Source organism: Peromyscus leucopus, chromosome 2 (genome assembly GCF_004664715.2).
Source record: "Peromyscus leucopus breed LL Stock chromosome 2, UCI_PerLeu_2.1, whole genome shotgun sequence".
NCBI lineage: Eukaryota > Metazoa > Chordata > Mammalia > Rodentia > Cricetidae > Peromyscus > Peromyscus leucopus.
Window position 1 is genome coordinate 53,183,597 of NC_051064.1, and position 16,686 is coordinate 53,200,282.

At 42.3% G+C, this 16,686-nt stretch overlaps 1 protein-coding gene across 1 annotated transcript in view; it reads right to left on the reverse strand.

Moving 5' to 3' along the window:
• Kif24 (kinesin family member 24) overlaps positions 1 to 16,686 on the reverse strand; it is a 43,668-nt gene that overhangs the window by 22,397 nt on the left and 4,585 nt on the right. The window contains 3 exon segments of the mRNA XM_028884027.2: positions 4,612 to 4,699; positions 7,715 to 7,930; positions 8,812 to 8,909. Of these exon segments, the coding sequence (XP_028739860.1) occupies positions 4,612 to 4,699; positions 7,715 to 7,930; positions 8,812 to 8,909 (402 nt within the window).

Consider the following 16,686-nt stretch of genomic DNA (forward strand, 5'->3'; position numbering starts at 1 on the left):
TGCTGTTGTAGCCCAGGGTAGTCTAGCACTTGCCCAGGCTAACTCCAAACTTACTTTCCTTCCGACTCAGCCTCCCAAGTACTAGCATTACAGGCACGTACTACCACACTTGGCTTGCTAGAAAACTTAAAAGACTACATGAAGGTTGTAGAATACCTGCTCAGCATGCACACGATCCTAGGTTCAATCTCCAATACTGGCGAGGGAGTGGCACCAGACATGTGTCTATGCCTCTAATCCCAGCACTCAAGAGGCAGAGGTAAGAGGATTGCCAAAAAGTAAGAACAACTTGGTCAACACATTGAATGCTAGGTTAGCCAAGGCTATATAGCAAATCATTGTTTAAAATCAAGTTATGCAAACTAAAATGTATACGATGTATACATAGAGCACACAGTACCATGACCAGGACATGATAAATTCACAAAGTAATTTTACAAAGACAGAAAGAACTGACATCTATATATGTTTCTAAAACAAAGGGTTGTCTTCATCAGAATTTCATGGGAAATACAGCTTATAAATTATTGGGGATGTCACAGGTTCCTTAGCCCACATCAAAAAAGAAAAGAAGGAAAGAAGGGGGAGTGGGAATGTGAAGAAGGAAAGCCAGAGCCCCAGCTTTATCTGTCCACAAGACTTTAACCATTGAGCTTTCCTGCACAAATGCCAAAGCAGCACAAACACTTGAGTGGTTAGTAGTGTGCATGTCATCCTTGATCTGAGAAGCAGTGGTACTAGGTACAGTCTCTGCCTTCCACACACAACTGAGATCCACCTAACGGGGCATCTTCTTGTATGAACTTTTACTGACAAAGCAATGATAAAAGTATGAGCAGGCACCTGAAGTCTTGGGAATAAAAGCCTGTGATTAGATAAAGTAGCTATCGGGCTACGGATGGCTCGGTGGCTCAGAATGTTTGCTGCTCTTGAAGAGAGCTGGGTTCGGGTCCCAGCTTTTACACCAGGGGTGGGGTGGGGCTCACACTCCTATGTAGTTGTAGTTCCAGGGTATCTGATACCTAGTGTTTCTCCTGCCTGTGTGTCTGTGTGAGGCTGTCAGATCCCCTGGAACTAGAGTTACAGACAGTTGTGAGCTGCCATGTGGGTGCTGTGAATTGAACCCAGGTCCTCAGGAAGAGCAGTCAGTGCTCTTAACCACTGAGCCATCTCTCCAGCCCCCAAAACAAACCTTAAAAAATATAAAAACCTATTGTAATTATTTAAGTCAAGAAATCTCTAATCGACTGACCAAAAAATTTTAATTAAAAAAACAAACAAAACCTTGAGGAGCTGGCGAGATGGCTCAGCAGATAAGAGTACTTGTTCCTCTTGTATAGGATCCAGTCTCAGTTCCCATAAGACATATATACACGCAGGTAAAACACTACACATAAATAAATAAATCTAAACAATTTTTTTCTTTTTTTTTTTTTTTTTAAAGATTTATTTGTTATAAACAGTGTTCTGTCTGCATGTGTGCCTGCAGGCCAGAATAGGGCACCAGATCTCATTATGGATGGTTGTGAGCCACCATGTGGTTGCTGGGAACTGAACTCAGGACCTCTGGAAGAACAGCCAGTACTCTTAACCTCTGAGCCATCTCTCCAGCTCCCCTAAACAAAGTTTTTTAAAGAACAATAATAATAAAAAATCTTGAATCCAAATATGGGTAATTAGTTGTTCACAGAGGCAGAGCAGGCCTGGAGTCTGTACTGCCGAGCTCAGGTGGTCGGACAGACCGGGAAGGACAAAGTTCTAGAAGACAGCAGAGTCCTGTTGGAAAGATGAAGCTGCCAGTTGTGCAGGCAGTATCAGGTGGCCATGCTGGAGTGAGCCTGAGGGTTATCTGAGGCTAACACTTGAAGAGGACACTTTAACAAGCACATGGGTGATACCTGAGTGGTCACGAACACTGACATCCGAGAGGGTGGAGGTGTGACATTGAAGTAAGCAATGCTGTGGGTTCAAGTCAATAAATGTTGATGAGAGGAACTGTGTCAGGTACCCACAATGGATATTAACTTTCCGCCTGGATCTCTGATGTCTTCCTGACTGTAGTTATAAACTTGGGGGATCAATGGCAATAAACGATGACAGCTAACAAACAAGACTTTCATGCTTTTTAAAGGAACAATCCTTTAGGATAAGAAAATGCTATCCACTTTTCCAAGAGAGGCTCACTTGACACAGACTGTCCTGTAAGCACAGCTGTGGGACCGTGGTGAGCTCAGCGGCAGAGTGCCTGCTAGTGTGTGTGTGGCCCTGGGTTTGACCCCCAGCACTGCAGGGGAGCAGCACAGCTGTGGCCCACGTTAAGGAAAAGGGTTTCCCTAGTGTTTGCTCCATTCCCGTTTAGAGTCCCAAGGACTAGAGTCACCTCAGGCTCCTAACAATGAAGCATGGCTGGGAAAGTAGGCCAAGACCACAGAGAATCCATGTGTGAGAAACCTTTTCCTTCAGACTCCACTGCAGAGGGCATTCTGGACAGCTTGAGAATGTTCAGAGCCCCAGCCTCTTCTGTCCTGTGCCTGCCTCTGGAGTCAGTAGAAAAGGCTCTTAGGTGATCTGCTACAGTAGCCAGATCCCCAGACACAGAGGCATGATTACACACAAATGTGTACTCAACCCTCCGAGATAAGCAAGGGCTGGAAAAACAAACTCAGAAACTAAGGTGTTACTAATCATAGTTACCTTACCATTTCACTCAATATTTAAGACTTATTTTTATTTTGACTTATGTTTCTCCGTGTGTGGGTATGTGCACTGGAGAACAGAGGTATTGGACCCACCAGGAACTGGAGTTACAAGTGTGTGAACTGTCCAACACGGGTCCTTCCACAAGGGCAGCGAGTGAGTGCTCTCATCTGCTGAACCATCTCTCCAGCCCCATACCACCAAGTCCTCCCTCCCGCGTGCCGCGCCGCTCCCCCCCCTTCTTGTCTCACTGTATTGCCCAGATTGGCCTGGTTTATGATCCTCCTGTCTCAGCTTCCCAAGTGTTAGATTTATAGGCATGTTCCACCATTACTGGCAATTCTTAATACTTTGTTTTGAAAAAGTGGTAACAAAACCGTCCCCAAACCCTATTATTTGTGGTTAAAAACAGCCTGTAAGTGCTTAATTTTAAGCAAACAACCCAGAAGATACTGCCATAAATGTATTAATTGATTTTTTTTAACTTTAAGAAAAACTGGTCCCTAATATTCCACAATAAATAGTAAAAAGGTGAAAAGGATGCTGCTGCAGAGTTGATAAATCTGGCCTGGAAGCTGGCTCTTCCAGCCCTTGGCTCACTGATGACCAGCTTCCAATTTTACCTTTAGTTTGCTCATCTGGAAGAGGAGCTATAATAATACATATCTTACTTTATGGTGATTAAATCACATGATATTTGGGAAAAAAACCTCCAGCCAAATATTTGTTAGATAGTTAAGTGTTCTAACTTAATTACATTTAATTAACATTAAAACATAATGACAGTAGGGTGTGGTGGTACACACACTTAATCCCAGCACTTGGCAGATAGAGGCAGGTGGGTATCTGTGAGTTCGAGACAAGCAAGGTCTACATAAAGTCCAGGACAGCCAAGGCTACATAAAGACTCTGTCTCAAAACAAACAAAACAAAGAACTAGCTGGTGTCTCACACCTGCAATCACTTTACTGGAGAGCTAGAGACCCGAGGATCATACACTGAAGGTCATCCCTAGTTACACATTAAGTTGGAAGCCAGCCTGAGCTATAGAAGACCTTATTTAAAAAGAAAAAGTTAAGCTATTTTTTAAGTGAAGAAAAGGGCCCTTGAATGATCTAATGTAAAGCTGGAGTTGAGCCAGGATAGCGCAGAGCTCAGTGGCACTGTACTTGCTTAGTATGTATAAGGCTCTTTTTGATCCCCAGCATCTGCTCCCCCAAGAAAGCCAGGCTTGAGGACCATTAAAAGGAGGTTCACTAGAAATATATTAGTACATAAATCAATAAATGACCTCTGAACAAGAAAAAACAACAACCAATTAATAGTGAATATCATAGACAGTGTGTATGCGTGCTAAGGATAGTAAATGAGCTCTTATTTTCTACTATTTTATATATTTCTGCAATGTTTAGATTTAACATCGAACAAATACTATATTTGCTATAACAAACAGATAACTTTTAATAAAGAAGCAAACTTCAAAATTCCTTTGGAAGGATACACAAAAACTAATAAAATTAGTTGCCCCGGGAAAAGGGAATGGAAAGGGTATTTTCCAATTCTTTGGATTTTGAGAGCATGTAAAAGTATTGCTTATTAATATTTTATTTAAAATAAGAACACTTGCCTCTAGCAGCTTTCTCCTGAGCTCACTGCCCAGAAAATACAATCGCAGCCTTTGAAACTGGCCCCAAGAGCATCTTTGCCACGCATCTGTTCTGCCCCATGCCCTGCCTCCTACTCTAGGGCCCCACGGAGAAATACGCTAGCTTCAAAAGGTGGCTCACATTTCACAAGTGTGAGTGGTGTCACTGCCCTCCACCTTCATCTGCGCCATCACACTTGCTAGGAAGCAAAATGAAGTCTTTCCCTGGGCTGAGGCTGCTGAGGGGGGTAAGGGGAGGAATGCATTACCTGGAGGAGCAGCTCCACACTGTCCACTTGCAGCTCTCGGAGACCAGCTATCTGCACCACATGCTTGCTATCTTCTCTTGCAAAGAGCCTGGGGATGAAAAACCGTGGTTGGTATGACACTGGATTGTCTTGCTTTCCCTGCACATTCTCCGAGTCTCCCATTACACAGTGGTTTTGCCATTTGGATGGGATGGCTAAGCTTCCCCTCCCCAGCCCTCCCTCCTAATATCAGCTTCAGACTACCGTGGTGGTCCTTCCTTGTGGTAAATCAGGATCTTTGATTAAAATCAAAAGAATGAGCACAAAGCTCATACATATTCCAAAGCATGGATGGCATAGTTCTGGCTAGTAACCAGTGCAATGGTGGGTATAGGATCTTTGCTGTCTCATCAAAGTACAGCTCTGGTCTCTGCTTGTTAGCTGCTCTCTTCTCCCTTGAGGAGAAAACACGTGGTCCTGGAAGCAGCAGCAGTCATTCTGTATGTACGAACTAGCTTCAGGATGAAGGTAACAGGTAGAGCAGAGAGATGCAAAGTAACCACGTTTATCCCTGAGCAATGGAGCAGAATATCCCTGAAGCCTTCCTGCCTTCCAAGTTGTCTGAGCCAATGATCTCCCCAAATACAGTAGGTGTGGGGTTTTGTTTTTTTAATTTGTAACAGAAGGAGTCCTTATAACATATTTTTATTTTGTTTGAGACAGGGTCTTACTATATAATTCAAGCTGGCCTTTAACTTGTGAAAAAATACAAATATATAGGGTGGTAATTTAGATAATTCATTAAAGAATTACATTCTGAAACAGCCAGATATCCTGTCTCTTTATAAGCGCGCGCGCGCGCGCGCACACACACGCACACACACACACACACACACACACACACACACACACAGGACTACATGTACAACAGTGACTTTTTTACTGAAAAGTAGTAGGCATTATGACCACAGAGAGCTTTTGGGGATTAGGAGATGAGGCAGTCTCACTGTGTAGTCCAGGATGGCTTTGAAACTGTAATCCTCTTATCTCAGCCTGATGAGTGCTGGCATACAGGTCCATGCTACCATGCCTGGAACATTTTTCTCTTTTTCTTTCTTTTTTGTATACTGAGGTTTGAATTTAGGACCTTACACACAGTAGGTTAAATGTTCTACCACACAGCTACATCCTCAACTTGGAAAGGGCTTGGAAGGAGGGTGCCTGGGGTTGAGAGAAAAGCCACAATGGAGCTAACTGGTGGCTTAAACACCATCACAAAGATGGCGAGTGAGAAAAGTACTCCCGCCCAAGTACTCATGGGCGGCACCGCCTTCCTCTGACAGTTAGGTTTCAGAGATGAAGCCTGAACACTTTGTGGTTTCTCTCAGGTGGCACACGGGCACACCTATTCGTTGGGATGGTCGACAGTGCAAGTCTGTCTAAGCACACCTGCCGGCTTCTTCAGTTATGCCGCCCAATACCGGAGCCCTCCCTGCTGGAGCCTTCCCAGGCTGCTCTCCCTCCGGAACCCTATTCCACTGCTTGCCTGCAGCACATGGACTCGGATGTCACAGCGGACATCTCCACAGAGGCTTGCATACCTTTGCTGTGGTGCTGGTAAGTTTCCCCAGCCTTCCACCCCCTTAACTTCCACTCCCTCCTCCCCATGTGTCAGCTTTAGTTGATTCTGTCATGACAATCCTGCTTTCCCTTCGACCTCCCTCTCACCTTTCCTCGCTCCAACTTTGCTGCCTGATGTTCAGGTCAAGTCGCACGTTCCCATCTAAACAAAACTACTCTAGAGACACATGTACCAGGCATACCGACACACTCCTAGATTACTTTATGTTATCAGAGCAGAGAGCTGCTGCAGGCGGGACAGCGGGACAGCGGGACAGCTCCTGCCACCAGCCTGACAATCTGAGTTCCACCATTAAACCAGTGGTTCTCAACCTGTGCGAGGAGGGTGAAATCACCTTTCACAGGGGCCACCTAAAACCATCAGAAAACATGAATGTTTACACTGCAGTTCATAACAATAGCAACATTACAGTTACGAAGTAGCAACAAAAATAATTTTATAGTTGGGGGTCACCACAACATGAGGAACTGTATTAAAGGGTCACAGCATTGGGGGGTTGAGAACCACTTAGACCTTAGACCACATCGTAGAGAGAAATGACTCCTAAAGTTATTCTTTGACCTCCACATCCCCATCATGGCATATGCACACCTACAGACACACACACACACATATGCCCACAAAACAAAGAAATTACAATGCAATTTAAGAGCACTGGCTGCCTTTCCTGATGGCTCAGGCTCATTTCCAGCACTCACACAGTAGCTAGCTGTCTGTAACTGCAGTTGCAGGGATTCTGATGCCCTCTTCTGACCTCCATAGGCACCAAACATGCATATAGTACAAAGAAATACAGACAGGCTAAACACCCACATACATAAAATAAAAATAAATCTAAAAAAAGTTGAATGTGAAGAAAAGACATTTTTTTGCCAATTTCATAAAAACTATCATTAAGTTTACACTAACATTATTTAAAGGGAAAATATTTAAATAAAATACATGTTGATTTCCTGACTTTTCTGAAATTATAATCTTTTTCATAGTAAAAAGGGGAGGAGTCTTGGTAGATACTAAGCTATTGTTATTAAAAACCAGTAACGGGAACTGAAGCTGTCGCCCTGTGGCAGAATGCCTGCAAATGTGTGTAAGGTGCTGGGTTCAATCTCCAGCGCCGAGAGGGTATTAATGGATGGCTAATTTACATTTTTCTCTAGCTGAGTTAACAGTTTCAAAAATATGTATTCAAGCTGGGCATAGTGGCAAAAGTCTTTAATTTTATTACTCAGGAAGCTGAGTCAGGATGATCACAAGTTCAAGGCTGCCCAGGCCAAACAGCAAGTTTTATGCCAGACAGGACTACACAGTCAGTCTCCAAACAGAAAAAAGGAAGGGAGGGGAAGACAGAACATCCCATGCAAGAGACTGCCATTTCACAAAAACGATTCTCATTCAAGTCATGTGATCAGAGCGATTCTGTGGAGCCCTGGCTCAAACATGCTGTACAGACACAGATCAACAGCTTCTCACTCCTATTTGTACCGTTTTCTTCTATTTAGGAGGTCATAAAGTTGTCCACAGTAGATTTCATAGAAGCTGATCCACACAAAGAGGTTCCTTCTTGACTGGGATACTTCCAGCTGCCTGAAGATATCTTTGGCGGCCAGAGCATACAGTCCTGGGTTTTGGTGAGTTCCTATCATGGTATAGGTTTTCCCAGCACCTGTTTGTCCATATGCAAAGCATGTGGCATTGCCTCTGGGGGGAGAATAATTAGAATTACTTACAAATATTTAAAGAAGTGATAATTTACATAGAGACATTTAATGACAAGTCAGGAAGAAACAGAATCCTTGAAGAATTTAGCATGAAATTCTTTAAGAAGGCTTATATTATGAAAACAAAAGTAAAAACATCCTCAAACCAAGATCTGTTTTCTTAAAGGAAATATTTTACAGAACTGATTTTATGTGTGTGTGTGTGTGTATGGCAACTACTGACTATAAGGAGATAAGGACTTCGAACACCACTTGAGCTAGAGATACAGCTAAGTTGATAGAGTGCTTGCCTTGCACGTAGGAGGCCATGAGTTTGGTTCCCAGCACCGAGACACACACACACACACACACACACACACACACACACACACACACACACACACGGCAACAAACACCAAGCTTCTATTCTTCCTAAGCTGTTTAGATGTGTCCTAAAGACTCTTTCCTTCCTTTTGCATTCTGTGTTTTGTGTTTGTTGTTTGGGGACAGCGATCACTGTAATCCAGGCTGGCCTAGAGCTCTTGGAGCTCACGTGTAGACCAGGCTGACCTTGAACTTGCGTCCATTTTCCCACCTTATCTTCCCAAGTGCTTAGAGATTCCAAAGTTCAAGCTAATTACAACCACTTCCATGTTTTATTATGAAGATACTGACAAAATCAAACTATTGAGAGCTTTTACTTCCCTAGGAAACAGAGAAACACCGTCTCCAGTGTAAAAGGAAATATTTGGTAAATCTAGGTTACAACGTAAATTCATATTTCATTGAAAAGAACTAGAAAAGCACCCATGTATTAGTAAAGGAACACAGCTTACGGAGAACAAAAAACTAAAAGTAAGAGAAGGAATCAATCTATCTCACCCATTGAAAATATGCTGAATGAGTGGGTGAGCAGTCTTCAGGTAGACATCTCGATTGGTGCATGCCTCACCAAAGACTTCATCAAAATAAAAAACATGCTGAAAAATAAACTTGATTTTTATAGAAACACATTGTATTTTCACCACCACTAGTCTACTAAAACATAGGAAAAACCAAACACATTTCTAAGCAATGGTAACTGACTGACAAACTCAGAAAAACGAATAACCAGTAACTGTTAATGACGGTCTTTGCTGTCCACCTCTCCTCACATGTTCCCACAGTGTAACAGCTAAAGTGGACAACTTCTGTTCTCTCCTAAGGGAAGTGAAGTGATGAAGGTAAGAGTGAGCCAATCCTCTTGGCTCTGGGAGAGGAAATGAATTCTACAGACTAGGCAAGGTCAATCTATATGAAAATTTGTGTGAAGTCTAGGGATCAATTTTCATTCTGTAGGTTCCATAGCTTAACTTGTAGTTCTCCAAACATTCACTGTTATCTGGTGGAAGTACATGGTGAAAGTAACAGGAGTGTGCAGCAGCCCAAAGATAAAGACATCATTCTACCCGGCTCCCGAAGGTGCTGATCTACACAGATACACACGTGACCTCCCTGCAGCAGAACTTTAAGAGAAAGTGTGGGTGAGATAAAGAAACAGGCATCCTCACAGTTAGTTGCACTTGCCCCGTCTTCAGCGTCTCCCGATACTCTGAACTGGAGTTCTTAAGTATTTAGCTATAGGCAAGTCACAATTTTTGTTTTAATGGATCTGACTGATTATTGTTATTACTATTTGAGACAGGGTCTTATGTGTCCCAAGCTGACTTGAACTTCTGACTCTGCTGCTTCTATTTCCGAAGTGCTTGAATTACATGAAGGTACCACCCTGCCTAGTTTACGGGTGCCGTGGATTACACCCAGGGTTTCATTCATGCCGAGCAAGCCCTCTACCAACATAGCTGTATTCCAAGCCCTATTTTTATTTTAATAATAACTTTTTGAGCAGTTTTAGAAAAACTGAACAGAAAGCAGAGTTTCTGTATATGACTTTCTTCAAGTTCCTTCTATTAAATTCTTGCCCAGTGGAAGAGGGAGGGAATAACTCAATGGGAAAACATTTCTTCTCCTTGGGAAAGCTATTATGAAAAAGGCTACTGAGACTGGATGGGGTGGTGTGAGAGGTGGAGATGGAAGGAGGAAGGAAGATAATGTCAGAGAAGCATAAGCAAAGGTCAAAGAAAGACAGCACAAGGAATTCGCTGTTTAGTTATGGTTAGCAACAGTGAACATCCCGTATGACTAAACTCAGGAAGGACTCCGTAAGCGGAAGAGTGATACAATACTAGAATAGTGACTTAGACTACATGGTAGGGGTCTTGGGACATCGCCATAAAGGAATTAGCAGAAACGAGGATAAAGTAAAGAATATGCAAAAGAGAAGGATAATCTGAGCTACTTCACTAGAAGATTAATCTGAGTTCATAATGTGACTGGATTGTGACTAGACTCTAGTCATTCATTGGTGAAGTAAGAGGAGTCAAAATAGGTGACAATGGGGAAATGAAAAAAACTGGCAAATGACTGGATGTGACAGGAAGGGCTACAAATAAAAAATTGAAGTGACCTAGAAAGAGAGATAAGAGACTTCATTACACTGGGTCTGGAAAGCGATAATTCAATGGCTATGATTTTTGAACAATTTAGAGGCTTACCATGATGGTACCTAACTACTCCTGAGTAAGAAATCTTCGTAATTTCACGCTGACTATAGCAGAATGATAGTTAATACACAATGAGTGAGATTAAGGTCCTATCTTCTGCCACATTTTAACCTGCTCTAATTATTTACTAAAGAGAACTGTATAGATAGATCCAGAAAACTGGACTTTGGCAAATTTAATGTGGCTTACTCTACCCCAGGTTCAATGATCTTTTATGTACCATTACATTACATTAGAATGGAAGTTAGATCATAAGAAAATGAGATCACAGGGCCAAGTTTACCATTTACAAAGTTACCAAACATTAGAAAGTGAAAGAATGAATCTGCAGAATGATAAAAAAAAAAAAAACATCTGGGCTGGGGATGTAGTTCAGTTGGTAGAATGCTTGCCTAACATGCACGAAACCCTAGGGTCAGTCCCTAGTACAGAGTAAAAGCAGGGGCGGTTGCACATGCCTATAATCCCAGCACTTAGGAGGTGGGACCAAGAGATCAGGAGTTCAAGGTCACCTCAGGTACACAACCAGTTCAAGACCTCCATAAGCCGTGTGTCTGTGTGTAGTGGGGGTGGGTAGGAGTTGTACACATGTAAGTGTGCATACAGAGGCCAGAGGAGGATTTCAGGTGTCTACACCTATCACTCTTCACCTTATTGCATTGTGACAGTTTCACACTGGACTAAAAGCCTGCATTTCTAGGCTGGATGGCCAAGAGCTACTGGCATCTGCTTGTCAGCACGGCCAATGATGAGGTTCTGAACACACAGCCATGCCTGGCTTTTACTCAGGTCCTCGGGCGTGCCCAGCAAACACAATTACTCAGAGTCATCTCCTTGGCTCTGGCATAAGTAATTGCATTCACATTTTTGTTTGTTAATTTTTAATCAGTACAGAAAACAATAGTTTCATTATGCCATTTTTCAACAATTGTTTTCTTAAATGAAAGGTTATATCTTAATTTAAATGTACAAAGGGTTTGAATGAATTAAATTCAGAGAGGAACAAACTCTTGAGGCATGAGCAGAAACCTGCATCTGTTTTGTATGTGAGACAGTTTGTTACACAGTGAGGGCAAACACACTGTACTAAAATTTTGCTGTGATAAAGAGAAGTCAGAGCCATGTGAGCTGTCAACCGTATCACTTTCCATTCAAAATAGACACTGTAGTGTACACAAAGGGCTGCTCAACAATTAGCACAATCTAATTCTACAACAAATTTGCCCTCTCCAAAAGAAACTCCCACCTGTTCTCAGTGAATCCCCAGCTGTTTTTCAGCATCATGTTTTTATATCCTCCTCCCTCTCTTCCTTCTCCCATCTCCCTGTATCCACCTTTAATAAGAGGCACCTTTCTGTCTTCATGCCTTCTCCCCTTTCCTTAAAGACCTCTTCTCTTCATCCCATGGCCCCCCTTTAGTTTGATCTACATTCGTTACCCCCCCTACACACATATAAAAATTAAAAGCTAAGCTGTCTATAAGACAGAAGATGGAACACTCACTTCAGCAGTACATACACTAAAATTAGAAGAGAATATGTGCTACCTGTCTTTCTGAGTCTGGGTTACCACATTAATATATTTTCCAGAGCCATTCATTCCCCTGCTTTTACAGTTAAATAAGAGACCAAAGAAAATGATCAAAATATACGTATTCAACATCTAAGCCAGGAGGTGGTGTCACACTCCATTGATCCCAGCACTGGAGAGGCAGAGGCAGGTTCTGTGAGTTCAAGGCCAGCCTGGTCTATAGAGTGAGTTCTAGGACGGCCAGGGCTATACAGAAACCCTGTTTCAAAAAAGAAAAGCATAAATTATTGATAATATTTGAAATGTGGAAAACAGGAAGAAAATCAAACTGTCTGTGAATCTTTGTCCTCAGAGAGAGCTCTTGTTAACTTTATGAGCTATACAGTACAATTTTTTTTCATTTAAATAATTGGAACGAAGCCAGGAATAGTGCACACATACATAATTCCAGCACTGAAGACACTGAGGCAGGGGCATCACAAGTTAGTACCGGCTACATGAGGCTCTGTCTTCAACCAACCAACCAGGGCCAGGTGTGGCGGCACGTGTTTTTAATCCTAGCACTTGGAAGGGACAGGTAAGCAAGATCTCTGTGAGTGTGAGGCCAGTTTGCGATACACAGGAGCTTTAGTCCAGCCAGGGCTACATGGTAAGAAAGATCCTGTCTCATCCACTACTCACCTCTCCCTAAAAACCCAACCAATGAACCACAACAAGTGCCCTTCTGGAGAAGAACATGTATTCCTTTTTGTCTCATGAAATTAAAGACAGAGCCCTGTTGGCATGGTGGCACACACCTTTAATCCCAGCACTTGGGAGGGAGATGCTGGCAGATCTTTTGAGTTCCAGGTCAGCCTGATCTACAGAGTGAGTTCCAAGCCAGCCAGGGCTACAGAGTGAGACTCTGTCTTAACAAACACTAAAACCAAAATGAAACAAAAAGCACAGGCCTTTTGCTGATATGGTAAATCCTAGAGTCCCTGTACAGATTTATTTTTACTGATGTATATGAGTGTTTACTGTATGTGTGTGGGTGCTCATGAAAGCCAGAAGAAGGGGGTGTCAGATCCCCTGGAACTGGATTTACAGATGGCTGTGAATTGCCCGACACAGGTGCTGGGACTGAACTCAAATCCTCTGGAAGAGCAGTGAGTGCTCTTACCCAGTCAACTATCCAGAGCCCTGTAAAAATCTAAATGGAGGGCCAGGCAGTGGTGGCGCACGCCTTTAATCCCAGCACTCGGGAGGCAGAGGCAGGAGGATCTCAGTGAGTTTGAGATCAGCCTGGGCTACAAATCGAGTTCCAGGACAGCCAGGGCTGTTACACAGAGAAACTGTCTTAAAAAACAAAACAAAACAACAACCAATCTAAAAGGACTAGCTAAGCACTGTAGTACATGCTTGTAATCTCAGAACCTGAGCTGCCCGGGCAAGAGGATCACAAGCATATATAGCCTGGGCTTCAAGAAGGAAATTCCAAGCCAGCACACTAGATAATGATATAGTCCCTCAATAAATATATAAATAAATACCTTTTTAAAATTGGAAAGTAGGGTAGAGCTTGGGATGCAGCTCAGTGGTAAAATATTTTCCTAGCATAGGTAAGGCCCTAAATTGAATTTCCAGTATTTGGCAGGGATGGGGGTGGGGGTGTGAAAGTGAAATAAAAAAATAGAACAAAAATAAATAATTTGGAAAGGAAAATACTTTTGTTTTCACTTATTGTGCTTGTATAAAATTTTTAATGGGTAAGTGGCAGACATACTGATTTAAAAAGATAGGATATTTAACTACATATACATATTTTCTGTTTACTCCTTGAATAAGTTTCAATATAAAACTTAAAGAATCTAGGATCCCTTTCATTTAGAAGCAAGTTCGATACAGACTTCTTTTTAAGGAAAGAAAAAAAGAGAGGATGTAAGTCCTTCCAATATTTTTATACCGTAGCATTGGCAGGTAAGGACTTTGACCTATGAGATCAAAGGTCCAAAGTTCAACAGTAGAGAAAATACCACGGAATCTATGGGTATTCAATAAATATTGATCGATGGCAATGACAAAGAAGTAAGGTTATTGTGTTTGGGGATAATGGAAAAATACAAAAGATAATATGATGCCTCCTGAAGGGAATTACTGTGACTGAAGCATCATTAAGGAAGCCTTGGGTAGACGGTGATTGGACAGAGCTATTACTCTGGCTATAGTAGCCCTGGAACTAACTAGCCTTACAACTAATTGGTCATTTAGACTATCTTCAAAGTAAGTATCTCCCACTGAAACCTAATAGACTGTGCATTGATCAACAATCGATGAAGCTGTTAAAATGATTGGGTTGGCTGTATAGTGGCCTAGTAATTTATTGCCCATAGAAAGACTATTGGATTACTCTAAATGTCACTGTGAAACTCAATTTTTGGAAGAACAATGCAAATTTGAAAGAAGGGGTATTTTCAACAATTTAACTTCAGTGCTAAAGAATTTACTGCAATAGAATAATATCCCAGCTGACTAAGGTGAATTGCTAGCACATCCCATTAATCACCACATTTTTTCTCGTTACCAGTCACTGGGTTTTGCAAGAGAACAAGAGAACCAACATTCAATATGAATGTTTATGGAGGCAGACTCTTTTAAGGAGGCAATTCATAGTAACAGAAACTCCAAGTTCCAAAATCCTTGTGTGTATGCACAGGTGTATACATCTATGCGTGCACATGGAAAGGCCAGAGATTGATATTGGGAGTCTGTCATTCTGAATCCAATTTTTTGAACAGGATATTTCACTAAACCTGAGGTTCATCAATTAACTAGAACAGCCAGAAAGCCGACCTCTTGTTTCCATCTCCCAGAGCCGGGGTTACAGCTATCTGCCACAATGCCCAACTTCTTAACTTCTTTTTTTTTTTGGGGGGGGGCAGATTTCAAGACAGGGTTTCTCTGCGTAGCTTTGGAGCCTGTCCTGGATCTCGCTCTGTAGACCAGGCTGGCCTCAAACTCACAGAGATCCGCCTGGCTCTGCCTCCCGAGTGCTGGGATTAAAGGTGTGCGCCACCACTGCCCGGGACAATGCCCAACTTCTTATGTGGGTGCTCAGGGTCTGAACTCAGCTCCTTACACTTGTGCAGCCAGTACTGACCACTGAGCCATTTCCTTAGCCCCTAAGATTCCAAAATCTTAACACACTTTAGATTGTATAACTTTTTCTCATTTGTGGCATTCGTTGCTTCTCTGAGAATTGGTGCAAGGGTACCTGCTAGTTTGGAATAAGTTCTTTTCAACACCAAACTTTTTTAATAGACATTTTGAAATTTTTTACATGTCTGAACAGTACTTTATTAAACTCTTACATGTTAAATGTGAAAACATATCCCTAACAACATATTATCCATAATTAAATACAAGACTCATACTCAAGAGCTGGACATAATGGTACTTGCTGTAACAGCACTCAGGATGCTCAATCAGAAAAATCATGAGTCCAGGGCTAGCTGGAGCTATACAGCAAGTTTCAGGCCAGCCTGGACTACAGAGTCAACCCTGCCCTTAACAAAACTCTCACTCAGCAGAGCGATAAGTTGACATTGCACGATGAGCATGAAAAGCACATGCCTGAATCCCAGTACACAGGAGACAGAGGCAGGAGGACAATTGCAAGTTCAAGTCGTGACTGGTGTACCTAGCAAATTCAAGGCCAACCAGGGCTGCGGAGTGAGATTTCATTTAAAAAACAAACAAGAGCTCAGTTGACACATGCCTTTATGCCCACCCAGCACTTCGGAGGAAGAGGCAGGCAGCTCTTTGTGAGTTAAGGCCATCCTGGGCTACACAGCAAGTTCCAGGACAGCCAGGACTACATAGGGAGATCCTGACTAAAAAACAAAGAACAAAAGAAAAAAGAAAAAGAAAAGAAAGAAACCCAAAAAACAGCTGGGCAGTGGTGGCACACATTTTATCCCAGTACTCAGGAGGTAGAGGAAGGTGGATCTCTGTGAGTTCAAGGCCAGCTTGATCTACAGAGCAAGTTCCAGGACAGCCTGGCTGTTATACAGAAAAACCCCGTCTTGAAAACAAAATAAAACAAAACAAAAAGAAATCAAAAAGTTCACATTGCATGGTGCAGGGGAAAGGAAGCCACGTTTGTGACCGTCACTCTCAGCAATGGTCATCACAACTACTTATTTAAACTCTTTCTTCTCTCATCTCTACTCTTGACTTTACTAAATATGTATAATTAAACTCACACAAATGGGCTGGAGAGATGGCTCAGTGGTTAAGAGCACTGGCTGCTCTTAAAGAGGACCTGGGTTCAATTCCCAAGACCCACATGGCAGCAGCTCACAACTGTCTGTAACCTCAGTTTCAGAGGGCCCAACACCCTCACAAGGACATATATGTAGGCAAAACACTAAAGCTCATTAAAAATATATATAAAGAAAGAAAAAATTAACATAAACATGCTGAGTGAATATATGGTAGAGCTTCACTGCATAATGCAGGAATTACGGTTTTCCAACTATGTATATCATATCATAATGCACTACATTTTTAAAGACTGCAGGCCTAAAGTATCAATAATAACACCTCAATTAATCAATAATAATTAGTGGCATGTGCCACTGTG